This window comes from Bos mutus, chromosome 22 (genome assembly GCF_027580195.1).
Source record: "Bos mutus isolate GX-2022 chromosome 22, NWIPB_WYAK_1.1, whole genome shotgun sequence".
NCBI lineage: Eukaryota > Metazoa > Chordata > Mammalia > Artiodactyla > Bovidae > Bos > Bos mutus.
The window spans coordinates 55057416-55073072 of record NC_091638.1 but is presented as its reverse complement, the minus strand read 5'-3'; the positions used below and the strand labels follow the sequence as shown (position 1 = coordinate 55073072).

The 15657-nt window shown below is 49.7% G+C and overlaps 1 protein-coding gene across 1 annotated transcript in view; it reads right to left on the bottom strand.

The window, feature by feature from the left end:
* SLC6A11 (solute carrier family 6 member 11) overlaps positions 1–15657 on the bottom strand; it is a 122855-nt gene that overhangs the window by 47086 nt on the left and 60112 nt on the right. The window contains 1 exon segment of the mRNA XM_070359650.1: positions 13686–13820. Coding sequence (XP_070215751.1) covers positions 13686–13820 — 135 coding nt within the window.

The window sequence follows — 15657 nt, the reverse complement described above, 5'->3', positions numbered from 1 at the left end:
ATGGGTTAAATCAGTTCATACTGTGCAGCGTCACAAAAATGCCTGAAGCTTTGGTCAAGAAAATAAAATTAAATGCATATTTGTCTCTTACAGAAAATTATAGCCAACGTTTATTGAGCATTTACCATGTGCTGGACACAGTGCTATGCATACAATGCATGAGTATTATCTCATTTAATCCTCATAACAACCCTTTTCACAGAAGACAAAATCAAGGCACAGATAAGCCAAGTAATGTGCCTGTGGTCATACAGCTAGCTAGTAAGCAGATGAGCCATGGAATCCAAGTAGTCTGATGGGACCCTCACCCTGTACCCGCAGCTTTGGTTGAAAGCTTAAGATCAGGGCATCTCTATGCAAGTCAATGGACTCTTTTAGAGAAACAGATTCTAATGAAATACCTGCACATAGGTATTCATTGTGGCTTTATTCACAGTGATCAAACTTGGAAGCACCCAAGATGCCCACCAATAGGTGAAAGAATAAACAAATTACGCATTATCCACACAACAGAATATTAGTCAGAGATAAAAAAGATAAGAGCTTAAGGACACATAAAGACATACAGGAAAGTTAAATTCATATTACTAAGTGAAAGAAGCCAGTCTGAAAAGGCTACATAATGTATAGCATTCTGGAAAAGGCAAAACTGTGGAGACAGGAAAAGGATCAGAGGTTGCCTGGGGTTTGGGGAGGAAGGGGGAAGGATGAACAGGTGGAGCAATTTTAAGGTAGTGAAACTATCCTCAATGATGCTGTAATGCGGATACATGACATCTTTTAAAACCTGCTGCCTGCACAACACAAAGAGTGAGCCTGAATGTCAAATACGGGCTTATTGAGCTAATCATACGGTATCAGCACTGCTTCATCAATTGTACAAATGTACCATCTCACCTTTCAAGGACTGAATCAGAGGCTACACACATTTGTTGTTGTTTAGTCTCAACTCTTTGGGGACCTCATGGCCTGTAGCCCGCCAGGTTCCTCTGTCCATGGGGTTCTCCTGGCAAGAATACTGGAGTGGGCTGCCATGCCTTCCTCCGGGGGATCTTCCCAACCCAGGGATCGAATCTGCGTCTCCTGCATTGCAGGTGGATTCTTTGCCAATGAGCCACTTGGGAAGCCCACCACATATATATAGGATGTTAATAGTAGGGAAAAGTGTGGCCAAGGGAGAGGAGATATATGGGAACTCTGTAGTTTCTGCTTAATTATTCTGTAAAACCTGCTTTAAAAAAGTTTATTAATTGAAAAAGAACATGCTTAATGCACACATTTTTATACCTAACTTTGGAGGGGGGGCCAAAGACCCTCCAGCAATGACGAAACTCCTGTCCCAGAATATATCATTCATCTACCCACTCCACCCACTGCCCTAGAGCCCAGCAAAGGTCTGGCAAGAGTAGATACTTTGTACATTTCTGCTAATTCATTTTAAAAGCAAAGACCCAGCATAAAGCCTGGCATAGGTGTCAGTAATACCTGCCAGATGAACAAACGTAAGACTGGAATTCTAAAAAAGTGGCCTAAGGACCCCCGGAGATGGGCTCACAGCTGTTCCCGTCCTGTGCTGGTACAGCCGAGGCCTCATCCTCCGTTGCTCTCGCCAGCCCCAGCTGTGGCCCCTCCCAGTGGCATCTCAAGGGCAAAACCACTGCCTGATTCATTCATCTCTCATACTCCTACCCCACAGGCAGGCCTTGCACACAGGAGGTGCATCCTGAATGCTTGCTGATACCTGTCTCGTGAGCTGCTGCAGGTAGCCAGACACACTCACACAACTGCCCGTGAATCTGTGACATCACAGCAGGAGGGACCTTCGCACATCCCCTCCGACACAGCAAAGCCGCTCTCCCACCCCCACGGCAAGGTCACTGGATACATGTCTCCACTTCTGCCCTCTCTATCTCCAAACTCACTCTATCTGCTCGCTCCTTCTGTGTACCCAGAGAAGTTTGCTTGTGCTGATTCATCTACCCTTACCACATCTATGAGGGGGCAGAAGGCGAGTAAAAGATTGGACTCTGCCCGCAAGAAGCTTACAAGAGAGGAACTGAGCCTGAGAGACGCTCCAGGCCACACAGCAGATGAAGGCGGGTCAGGCAATCAAATGCAGTTCCTTGTGACTCTAAAGCTCTCTGTCACCGAGTTCTGCTGAGCCTCTCATCTGCATAATCTTCTGAAGTTACAGCTCTGTTCATGACTGTCAACCCTTTGTACTGAAACACTCAATGGCTCCCTGTAGACCACTGGGTAAAATCTTCAGCTCTCTGGGCTTGACATCTGGTGTTCCCAATGAAGGGGCCTCAGTCTGCTGTCTGAACCTTATTTCTTGTGATTCCCTGTCACAAAAAATCTATCCCGTGGCCACAATGAACTACTTACCTTTTCCTCCGTATATGCAGACTTTCTGGGTTTTGCTTTATCTCCAAATAGTCTTCCCTTCCCCATACTTCAAGGATCAAATAAAAGATTTTATGGTTTCATAAAATCTTCTCTGGGACATCCAACTGGAAATAATTTTGGTCTCCTCCGTTTGCAGTCCTTTATCTAAATCACTGTACACCATACGCTCATCTACCCGTTCACCCACCTACCCATCCTCCTATCCACTCATCTGTCCATCCCTCTATCTACCCATTCACCAACCCAAGCATCCATCCATCCACCCACTCAGGCACTCACCCATCTACCGATCCATCCATCCATCCATCCATCCATCCACTCACTCACTCATCCATCCCCCTATCTATCAATTCACCTACTCATCTACCTATCCATCCACTCATTCAACCACCTACCTACTCATCCTGTATTGACTGGGAGCCTAACACGTGCCAGTTTCTCTGACAGGTGCCAGGGAGTTGCAGTGGATAAGACAAACATCCTCAGCTTACATGGAGCTGACAATCTAATGCAGGGAGGTTAACAGTGCAGCTTCAACAAATGAACACGAGATTGCTTCAATTGCCATCTGCCCTATGCATAAAATAATACAGAGGCTTGGTTAAAGTCATGAGGTTTAGTGGGGATGTTTGAGCCCAGCTGATCAGATATAACTGTGGAGCAGAGACTATAGGGTGAGAGGGAGCCAGCCACGGGAATATCTGATGGGACAGTGGTCCAGACAGACAGGGTCTGTGATGCTCTGGAAAGAGCCTTGGATGTCCAGGGCCATGTTGGAGATGGGACCAGGCCATAGAGGGGTTCCTTAGCCTCGGTCATGGTTGAGTAGTCTGAATTCTAATTCTAGTGTAAGGAAAAGCTGCTAGGACTTATAAGCAGGAGAGTCAGACTTCTGCTTCTGGTCCTGACTGAGTGACTGGAAAGGAATGGCCCTCCTGCCATAAGCAGCTATCAGAACAGACAAAAACAGAACCATTTTCAGGCAGTAGATAACACTCAGGGCAAGACTATTATCCCTGAGAGATGGGGCGATGCCAAAAGGGGTATGCTGAGCCCTCTGCCTGGGGACAAGAACTGGAGCCCAAACAGAGCACAGAGTCCTGTCACGCTGAACAGGCAGGGCCAGAGGGTAGGGCAGCTGATGTAACTGGATGCTACAGTGTACAGCACAGGGAAGGGGGAGCTGGGCAGAGCAGGGGCCCCGTATGTCCATGTGGAGGTTCCTGAGAGGCTGTGGCTGGGCTGAAAACATCCAGGGTGAGACCACGAAGGCTCCCCAGGGAGCACTGCTCGGGGCTGGCAGTGCAGTAGCACACTCGAGGCCAGACACGGCCAGAGAAAGAGCAGAGTCAGAGGGTTGGGCTCCCGCCCTGCCAGAGTGGACAGGTCTGGCCAACACCAAGCATTCACTCATCCTTGGTACCTGGCTGAGACAAAGCAAGACCTTCCCTTAGGGAAAGAACCATGTCCTAAAGACAGGGTTTCTGTACTGTGGCACTGTGGACATTGGTGACCCACAATTCTTGGTCGCAGGGGCTGTCCTGTGCCTTGTAGAACATTTAACAGCATCCCCAGCCTCTACTCACTAGATGCCAGTAACCGTCCCTCCCCACAATCAAGTTGCAACCTTCAAAAATGCAGACATTTCCAAGTGTCTCCTGGGAGGCAAAACTTCCCTAGTTGAGACCCATCACTCTAGAGTAATCACTACTCTAGAGCCATTCTTAAAAAGCCTAAAGCCAAGCCCTGGGAAGATCTACAGGGGAGATGGAGTTGAGAATCCCATTAAGCCCTACTCAGTCCTATTAAGTTAGAGGAGCTTGACAAACAGCTTGGGATTTCCACTGACTCACACTAAAATACAAATCTGAACTTATACAAGTTTAAGGTGATCAGCCAGTAACTGAATTATCTATTAAAATAAAAACCAACTCCTCTTCACAGGAAGATAACAAATCCAGAATGTTGACAACATATTATCCACAATATTCAGTCAAAAACTACCGGACATGGGGCTTCCCTGGTGGCTCAGGGGTGAAGAATCTTCCTGTTTATGCAGGAGATGCAAGAGATGCAGGCTCGATCCCTGGATCTGGAAGATCCCCTGGAGAAGGAAATGACAAACCCATTCCAGTGTCCTTGCCTGGGAAATCCCATGGACAGAGGAGCCTGGCAGCTACAGACCATCTGTTGTTGTTGTTCAGTTGCTCAGTCATGTCCAACTCTTTGCAACCCCATGGACTCTAGCACGCCAGGCTTCCCTGTCCTTCACCAACTCCAGGAGCTTGTGCAAACTCATGTCCATTGAGTCAGTGATACCATCCAACCATCTCATCCTCTGTCGTCCTCTTCTCCCGCCTTCAATCTTTGCCTGCATCAGGATCTTTTCCAACGAGTCAGTTCTTCCATAAGGTGGCCAAAGTATCGGAGCTTCAGCATCAGTCCTTCCAATGAACACCCAGGACTGATCTCCTTTAGGATGGGCTGGTTGGCTCTCCTTGCAGTCCAAGGGACTCTCAAGAGTCTTCTCCAACACCACAGTTCAAAAGCATCAATTCTTCGGCGCTCAGCTTTGTTTATGGTCCAACTCTCACATCCATACATGACTACTGGAAAAACCATGGATCTAGTCCATGACTAGAGGGACCTTTGTCAACAAAGTAATGCCTCTGCTTTTTAATATGCTGTCTAGGTTGGTCATAGCTTTCCTTCCAAGGAGCAAGCGTCTTTTCATTTCATGGCTGCAGTCACCATCCATAGGGTTGCACAGAGCTGGAGGCGGCTGAGGTGACTTGGCAGGCACATGGTGGTTAGGTTGATAACACCCCTCGAGTTCCTGAGGTGTCTGCCTGATGACTGGAAGGAGCACACCTGTGCCAGGTGCCTCCCAACCCCCGCACAGCCCGCCACCACTGTCATCACTGACTTTACTGTGTCTCTTTCCGAGGAGACTGTCAACCAACCCCTTGAAGATAAGAACAACATGTGATCTGATTCTGCCTCCCCATGCTTGGTTCTGAGTGGAAAACACACCTGCGTGGTGGAACCATGACCCTAACCCAGGATCAAATGAAGTGAAAGGAAAACTTTGGGGGATTTTCAGTCCCAAGGAGTGAGGTTTGCAAGCACCCATGTCAGTGAGGTTTGCAATCTTTTCCAAAATATATCCAATGTCTCTAAGTCACTATCAGTTCTGTAAATACTGGTTTGAACATCCAACAGCTAAGAGACCCATTTTGCCTTGGGTCTGAACCTGGAATCAGAGTATACTGCCACCAGGTGGCAGCAATTCCATGGTCCCATCCCTGAGGTTCATCAGTTCAGTTCAGTTCAGTCGCTCAGTCGTGTCAGACTCTTTGCGATCCCATGGACTGCAGCACGTCAGGCTTCCCTGTCCATCACCAACTCCCGGAGCCTACTCAAACTCATGTCCATCACATCGGTGATGCCATCCAACCATCTCATCCTCTGTCATCCCCTTCTCCTCCTGCCTTCAGTCTTTCCCAGCATCAGGGTCTTTTCCAATGAGTAAGTTCTTGGCATCAAGTGGCCAAAGTATTGGAGTTTCAGCTTCAGCATCAGTCCTTCCAAGGAATATTCAGGACTGATTCATCAGGTAGGTTTTAAAAAAAAATTATTTACTTTAATTGTAGGATAATTACCTTACAACATTGTGATGGCTTTTGCTGTACATCAACATGAATCAGTCATAGGCATACATGTGACTCCTCCCTCCCGAACCCCACCTCCCACTGCCCCCCCACCCCATCCCTCAGGTTGTCACAGCGCACCAGCTTTGGGTTCCCTGCATCACACATCAACCTCCCACTGGCTATTGATTGTACATGGGGTAATGGATGTTTCAGTGCTATTCTCTCAAATCATCCCACCCTCTCCTTCTCCCATCATGTCCAAAAGCCTGTTCTTTATGTCTGTTTCTCCTTTGCTGCCCTGCACCTTGGATCGTTGGTACCATCTTTCCAGATTCCATATACATCAGATAGGGTTTTAAACCAGGGTCTTGTTTTCCTTGACTTGTCCCCCAGTGAGGTGGAGAGAGGGGAAGACTTGGCGTTCTGAGGGCTTTCTCTGGGCATCGTCCAACCCTGTCCCCTTAGCTGCAGGCTCCAGTTCCCTCCGAGAGGAGGTTGTCTTGGGGTGGTTGTCCCTGACTTGGGAAAGCAGACCCCGGGACTTGGATCTGTGACAGGCCTTTCTGTTCCTGCCCTGAAAACACACACTCGAAACACAAAGAAGAGCGAGAGTGGCAGAAATCTGGGGCAGGGAAAATGTGGTTTCCTGCAAGAGCCCCTCCACTCCCCCAAAGACTGAAAAGGCAGAAAATAAAAATTTGAGGGGGGGAAAAATGGAGTGGAAGCACTTCACACTTGAGAGAGAACACAGGGCTGACAGAGAAGACAAATAGATGTTTAGAAAGTTATAACAGACCACGGAATGCAAATTGCCAGGGGACAAAGGCGGCGAGCTGCTGTGTCGCTTCAAGTGCTTGACAAGAAACTTAATTACTGGACCTGCGATTAGAGGCGCTCGGTTCTGAGTTCAAGGCCTCCCCCTTGGGCTGTGGGGCCTGGGCTCATCCTGGCCAGAGCCAGTGGCATAGACACAGAAGGAGGAACACTGCCGAGTGCCCGATGCCCTACTATGTGCCAGGCCCTGGCCAGGCACCCACACTGAAACTGAAGGTGTGTTTGCCTCCCAGGCGTGCTGGCTTCACGGCTGCCGTGTGCAGCACATGTTCATACCTGGGTGGACAGGTGACAGCCCTGAGCTCAGAGAGGGATGGGCGGAAGGCTGCCCAGGAACTCAATGGCAGGAGAGTCTCAAATTTCCTTCCCACTGCACTAAAAATCCCTCTCTCTGAACCTCCAACCACGGCATTATGTCACCATAATGCAAAGTCACACAGACTCTGGTGGGAACTGTCCTTCCTTTCCTCGTTCATTCATTCAAAATAGATTTACTGAGCGTGTATGGTGCTGCAGGCACTGGAGATCTAACAGTGACTGTAACAGGTCAATCCCTGCCCTCACGGACCCTACACTGTCACGCGTGGCGGACAGTGATACACAATGAATAAAGTCTCAATGTTGGCAAGTGCCACAGAGGAGTCAGAGCCGGAAAGGTGGGTGGGATGTGCGGGGGGGTGGGAGGGAGCGGCGGTTTGAAACCAGGCGGGCGGGAAGCCCTCAGGGACACGACAGCCCTGCAGACCTGGAGACCACATCCATGGCTCTCTCGACACCACAGTGTCCCATGACGAAGGCATTCTCCTGGCTCCCAGCACTCAGCTCTTCACCTGTTTTCCATTTCTGGAGTTCTCTCTGCTGCCTCACTAGCTTAGGAGAGAGGAGAAGGGGACTGCTGTGAACACCACCCCCCCCCACCCCCGCCCAGCCCCACAATCAGTTTTCATGGAGAATCCCTGCTCAAGCTCAGAGCGGCAGGAGGGCCCCTCAAAGGAACTGTCCCTTGTTAAAGGCCCCGAGAGCTGATGTCCAGAGCTCTGCATCAGTCAGGCTCCCTGTGTCCCTTTGCAAACGTAAATGACACAGCAAATAGGCATGTCTGAGCCCCTTGTAAGTGGGAAGGAAGGGGGGCTGGGCCGGATCTGGAATTAACGGAGATCCCGGACCCTGTAGAGGCTGCATCTGAACTCCTCGTCACCCTGGCTGGGATGCTGGCAGAAGAGCATCCCCATGGGGCAGGAAGACACCCTGGGGACCCCCCTTCTGTGCGTCACTGCCTCCCCTCCCCTGTTGACCCGCATAGGCACCGCCCCTCCCACCACAGGCCCCAGACTTTAGGGAATGCCAAACATGTCTGCAGAAAAGTGATGCTCTGACAGTGAGGTGCAGCCCCCCAGTTATCACTGGAGCCCCGGGACAGGGCTGGCTGCAGCAGGCTGCAGAAGAGACCAGGCGACTTGAGGGTTCTGTCCAACACCTGCAGCCTCAGCCATCAGCATCCCCCAAGCCCCCACCCAGCGAGCCTCTGGGGGCAAGAGCAGGAAAGTGACGGCAAGAGTGCAGCCACTCCCCATCCCCTGGGATGGATGTAGACAAGGCTGATGGGTCCCTGGCTTTGGCACAAGGACGGTTATCAGTAACAAGCTGCCCCATTCTCCTCAACAGACGGAAAGGAAGGAGGAGGCTGTGATCTTGCCTGATCCCACATCCCTCTTTTCACAGGGAGAGGAACTCGGGTGAGGAGGGGAGACTCTGCTCTCTTGCACCAGACGGTGGGACCCCTGCAGGGAAGGGGGTCTTGCTCATTCTATACACTGAGTGTCTGACACATGTGCTCATATTGGGTTCAGGGCTTGGTTCAGTGTGAGCAAGGCCTGTGGGCAAGGCCTCTTTCCACAGCATGGATAAGTCCCAGGGAACAGGCAGAATGGTGACCTTCTCTAGACTTGTAAGTAGCCAGTGAAATCACTAAGCGGAGTTCTTCCATGATGTACTTTGTCAATACGGGTTTCACTTTTTCCAAGGATAATCCCTTATTGCCACAATGTCGATTTACTTTAAACAATGACAAAAAATATGTATCAACTGGTAATTAAACCCATCCAGACTGTTTTGTGGAGAAAGCAATGGCAACCCACTCCATTACTCTTGCCTGGGAAATCCCATGAACGGAGGAGCCTGGTAGGCTACAGTCCATGGGGTCGCTTAGAGTCGGACACGACTGAGCGAACTTACTTTCACTTTTCACTTTCATTCACTGGAGAAGGAAATGGCAATCCACTCCAGTGTTCTTGCCTGGAGAATCCCAGGGATGGGGGAGCCTGGTAGGCTGCAGTCCATGGGGTCGAACAGAGTCGGACACGACTGAAGCGACTTAGCAGCAGCAGCAGCAGCAGCAGCAACAGACTGTTTTGGCCTTTCCCAATTTGAGGGGTTGGGGTGGGAGGGGAGGATATTAAAATAGTTTTAAGAAATGAAAAAAAAAATAGTGCCCTTGGCTTCTTCATGGTCTGTAACATGTACCCAGTTGTAACTGGGTGGTACGGATACTCACCTCCTTTCATTTAGGAGTTGACCTGCCCAGAACCCAGGGACTCTGGGCTCTAAGTCCTCTTTGGGTTGCTCAGTTGCTGTGTGGCCACAGGCTAGTGTCCCAGCCTCTCTGACCTGAGTCTCTCTGCCTGCCAAGTGGATGCTCTAGCTAGGACACTGTGACTCTGCTGCCTGCTCATGGGCTGCCCTCTCTCGGCACAAGGAGACAAGCTTTGCGTGGTGCATCCGTCTCCAAAGGTGGAGGGACTGTCAAAACCTTCACATACACTCAGCGTGCCTGTACGCTCCACTGCCCACCTTTCAGCCCCCAAGGCAGATAGAGAGCTGGTTCAGGGCTGCTCCCATCTCCCTTTCCAGCCATGCCGAGCCCTTCCTGCAACACACCCAGCTTTCAAAAACACTAGCTACATGGAGTGCTGTTTGCCTTTCCCTGTGGGGTCACTATCCTTATCTATGCAGCAGACAATCAGCGATGACTATTGCTTTTTGGTGGAGCTACACACATGGCGGTGTGGGAGAAGACTCTCCAGAGTCCCTCGGACAGCAAGGAGATCAAACCTGTCCATCCTAAAGGAAATCAACCCTGAAGATTTGTTGGAAGGACTGATGCTGAAGCTCCAATACTTTGGCCACCTGATGCGAAGAGCTGACTCATTGGAAAAGACTCTGATGCTGGGAAAGACTGAAGGTGGGAGGAGAAGGGGACGACAAGAGGATTGAGATGGTTGGATGGCATCACCAACTCGATGGACATGACTTTGAGCAAACTCTAGGGAGAGTACAGGACAGAGAAACCTGGCATGCTGCAGTCCACAGGGTCACAAAGAGTCGGACGCGACTTAGTGACTGAACAACAACACAGCAAACAGCAAACATATCCATGTCTTGGCCCATACTGATGGAGAAACAACAATTACTACAGCTCACAGATCTGGTGAGCTGGAGGTTTTTAGACTTCTTGCTAAAGCAACAAAACATTTCTTTAAAAGCCAAAATAGCTCTGGCTCTTACATTCATTCAGCAAACATTTATTGAGCTACTGTGTAACAGGAGCTTCTACGTCTTGCTAACCCCTTTCCACCGAATGCAGGATGTTAAGGGTGGGAGGTCTTGGGACCCTTGATAAAGGGAGTCACATGGTTTCTGCCTCCACTACTCAATTCTATCTTTGACTCATGCCTTTGGAGAGCCACAGACGATACGTAAAAAAATAACAGTACCATGGCCAATGCTCCAGTAAGACCTTATTTATATAAACGGGCGGAGGGCTGAATTTGGCCAGAAGGTCATAGTTTGCCAACCCACACTCATAGAAAACTCAGGGCTCTCCAAGTCTGTTTTGAAAACCATTGAGTGAATTCACCCTTTCATGTCATCTGTGGGGAACTGAGGCCCAGAGGGAGAAAGGAGAAGGAACTTGTCCAAGGTCACTCAGGACCAGAGGAAGAACCCAAGCCCTGACTCCCAGCTCCATCACTATAAGTGGTCACGCTCCACAGAACAGCCTTGCAGGTGAGTGCTGGCTGGGGACCCAGACGCTTTATTAAAGGAAGAGCTGGTAGGTAACTGGGATGATTAGGGTAGATGGTCTGAACAGGGAACCGCCTGGCCTCGCCTTTGTTCTTCGCCTGTGGGCATGTGTGTGTCTGTGTGTGCACGTGTGTCCGTGTGCAGGGCTCCAAGGCCGGGAGAGACTGAGGGCGGGAGGAGAAGGGGCAGCAGAGGCTGAGATGGCTGGATGGCATCACCAACTCAGAGGACATGAGTTTGAGTAAACTCCGGGAGATAGTGGAGGTCAGGGAAGCCTGGCATGCTGCAGCCCGTGGGGTCACAGAGAGTCAGACACGACTTAGCAACTGAACAACACTAAGACTGTAGGTATCACAGTCGGGTTTTCACAAACTTTTCTGATCATCAGGGTGGTCACTGAAGCCTGTTAATAATATAGACAACCATGTGCCATCTCAGCCCCGCAACAATGCATCCCAATGTGTGCCAAGGTGTCTCGGGGATCAGCCAGGTTTGGAAGCTCTGGGAGATGCTTGGGACCAGCTGACCCTGAGGACCAGGAGAAGGAAGCCAGTGAGCAGAGGACAGAACAGGATGGCCGTCCTGGGTGAAGGCAGAATTCGTGGACATAACAAAAATACACAGACCGGTGATTTTGGAAATCTGTTTTCCAAAACTGCTTCTTCAACTGAGCCCTTGGCATCAGAGGTTGGAGTTGGAGAGGCCAACTGTCAGGAGCTCATTTCCTTCTTCCTAGGGATTCTGCCTGCAACTCAGGTGGCTGCTGTCAGCAGCCTAGTGGGGTCTGAGCCTCGGGGCCCTCACGGTGTGGCAAACTGAGACAGAAATGAACACACAGGCCCGTGCCACCATCCGCTTTAATCCACTGTAATGAGCTATACCTGAGCTGCACAAACCAGGCCTCCTCAAACATTCCCACCCCTACCTTCCTAACAGGGGGCAGCCTCAGCCGAGACCATAAACGTGACATCTGTGAAATGAAAATATCTCCTGCCATATTAACAAACAAGAAATGTCACAGCCATCAGAGATTTCTGGCCTCCAAATGTGAATGAGGGCTCCCCAAACTGCAACCCAGCAGATGCTGCCACCCCTCAAGGTGACTGCTGAGGCGCTGGGGGAATGCAAGAAGCAAGGTGAAGAAGGGGACAGGATTGTCCCCAAACAGCTGAGGTGCAGAGGAAAGGAATGAATTCAGTGAGCCCAGAGGCTTGCATCTTCCCATACATAGAATGCTAAATTCTTTAACTTGATATGTGATCTTCGCTGTTCAGACCACCTGCTCCCTTTGTTGCAAACTTGTAGATAGCTTGACTTCCCCTCCTGTCTCCTTGGAGCAGTTTTGTCAAAGCTACTGAGATGCTGGTCTTCCCAGGCTTGGAGTCCTAAACATTCCCACCAAATAAAGTAACTCTCTACTTTCAGGTCATGACTATATTCTTTATTCGACACATCTCTTGCAAGCTTTGTAATCAGCTGAACACAGATTCTACACTCTACTCTGTAATATGTGTTTGTTTTCACAGAAAAACGAGCGCCTCCTCACCCACTGGGATATCTGTGAGTATGTTATTTCACATGTTGGAGCTGCCAGGGGGCCCTCAAATAACACTGAGACCTGGGACCCCCCCCCCAAGAGAGTTTGCTTTCATTGCTCTGGGTTGTGCTCTGGGAATTGGGATTTTTTAAAGCTCCCCAGGGCTTTCTAACAAGTGGTGGGGGTTGTTAGGGGACAGCATCCCCTAAGATGCTGTCTTCATCTCTTATCTAACACCCTCAGGCACACACACCACCCCTGCCCACCTGGAGATGCTTCAGCATAAACAGTTCCACCCAGGATTCAGAATGGCTGATGCCTTTCCAAAGACAACTAACAGCTTGGCCAGTTTTTAAGAGAAACTGGGTCTTGGCAATTTTCTTTGTGGGGGGTTGCTCACGGGTCACCGGTTATTTTCTTTCTGTGAGCAAACCCCCTGCAAAGAAAATCACCAAGACCCAGTTTCTCTCAGAGAACCACGGCTGCAGAGATCTGTGTTCTCAGGTGGGGGGAAAAAGTGTATTTTTATTTTTACTGGCCTCTAACTGAGCAATTCCTTCCATTATGAATGCAGGCAATAGACCACCGTCCAAGCAGCAGTCTGCATACGTGTGCTTAGTCGCTCAGCTGTGTCCAACTCTCTGCAACCCCAAAGACTATAGCCTGCCAGGCTTCTCTGTCCATGGAATCCTCCAGGCAAGAATACTGGAGTGGGTTATCATGCCCTTCAACAGGAGATTTTCCTGACCTAGGGAATGAACCTGGGTCTCCTGCATTATAGGCAGATTCTCTACTGTCTGAGGCACTAGGGAAGCCCTGTTAGCAGTAGAAATGCCAGATATTTTCATATCACGGGATAGATATCTCCAAATACCATTTATACTCATCACTGCTTTGAAATCATGGAAATTATTCATCATATGCTGGATCTTGCTACACTGTGCTGTGCTGTCGCTTGCTACTTGACTGTGTCACAAAAATCTGTCTTTTCTCATGTTTTGGTGATTGAAAAATTTCAATATATCTGATTCCCTGTTTTATGCATTGAGAAGCATTATTCTGAGAAGGAGGCCATAGACCTTCCAACTACTCGATAGGGCCACTGAGCCTCCATGGAGAAGCCTCCGTGGAGGTGGCAGGTGGCTGTGAACGGAGCCAGCAACTCTTACCTGTGGGTCGGAGAGCCGGGAGAGGTCAGGGTACAGGTAGAACTTGACGCCTTCGGAGGCCCCAGGCAACGTGACCCCTCGGATCAGGAGGATCAGCAGCATGACATAGGGGAACGTCGCAGTGACATACACCACCTGCCAGGAGAGGAGGGCAAGGGTCAAGAAGGGGTGATGATGATGGGCAATGCAGCAGCCCCCCCCACCCAACTTCTCGCTGGCAGCAAAGGGCTGCCCAGTGCAGCAGCAAGAGCTCTAACACACGTGTTCTCCCCTCAAGGCCAGATCTTGCAGTGAGCATCTCCTGAGAGCCCATGGGTGGTGCTGGATCAGTGGTCCTCTCCAATCTTCTTCTGACTGGCACCGAAGAAATACATACATACAATACCACAACCCATACACACGAAGAGCCAAGACAGGAAGTTTTGCAGACTCATGCTCATCTCACATGTGTGATGCACTCTAAGACTTCCTATCAGATGGTTCCATTTGAAAAAAAAACTGGTCATGATCCTTTAAATTCACATCTCAATTTACCAACGGGTCAAGACACACGTTTTCGAAAATCACTGCTCTTAACAGAAAATCAAGTTTTCTTAGCCAAAGACAGGACAGAAGAAGATAGAATAAAACAGAAGGGCACGGGAAAGGGAGAGGAGGCTGGGGAGCTGTGAGGGCACTTTTTTCCTGGAATCACTCCGGCATGGTCCACCTGGAAGGAGGAAACTGATGAACCTGATTGGCCCCTGCAGCCCAAGGATTCTGTGCAAGAATCGAGGCAGGGAAACAGACAGAATCTTCCCCAAGCGTCCTTGAGCAGGAGCAGCTTCGAAGGAAATGGCCACAGCGTGATGGATCACAGGAGTTCCTGTCTGCCCAGGGTGCCCTCAGGACTCAGTGCCCGCTCCTGGTCACGTTCGTCCTCCTGCACATTCTCTCCTCCAATCACTTGGCTCCTCTATTTAGAGCAGCAACTTGTTAACCTCTGGGGGCCGCAGACACTTCAGGGACTCTCCTGACAACTGTGGACAGACTCCCCCTCTCCATTCACAGATCACGCACACCAGCTTTTGGATGGCCCAGAGGCTCCGATTCCTCAGGTAAAGGACCTACGTATGATCTTAATCCCTCCATCACTCTGGAGCCTCTCACCCCTTTGCAAGGCAGGGTTTCTTCTACCAGTGGCTCAGGCCTTCACGCTACTCATTTATTTACAATATTTACTTACTCATCCCTCTACTCACTCACACCCACCCCCAACACTCCTATGAACGGAGCACTGAGCTAGACTTCTGGATTAAGTTGGGGGTGGTCACAGAATGCGGGTTTCTGTTCAAGAGGCTTCCCCACTGGTAAAAAAAAGAAAAGACAGACGTGTACGTAGGTAGATACAGCATCCGCTGTGTAACTGGGGGAACACAGAGGATGGTGGAGCACAGAGAAGCGAGTAGCTAACCTCAGGGACAGGCAGGGAGGGCTTCTTCTGGGAGGTGATCCAGCTGTTGACCCATAAAGGATGAAGAGGAGTTTCAGGACACAGGAAACTTGGAGAAAAGGAAGAAGGAACAAGTAAAATCCTACTGCATGCTGGACACTTTACACATGACGGCAGAAATGGCTATGTTTATTCACCACTTCCACATGCCAGTCATTCATTCTTCAGATAGGTATGATTATCCTCTTACTAGATATGAAGAAGATATCTAGCATCCTAGATGCTAACTCAGGATGGCCCAGCTAGGAATAGCTGATGTGGATTTAGAAGGAGGCCTGTGGTAAAGGTCATGACTTCAAGGTCATGTGATCAACCATTGGGCTGTGTATGTGACTCTCATGACAGCAATGCAAATTCAGTGCTATTTCCCCCATTTTTAGAGATGTGACTCTCAGAGAAGTCGAGTCATTTGATTGGTAATTTTAACTCGGTCCTCAAAAATAAAAAAATAAGAACCACCCGGGGGTGGTGTTCATGGGT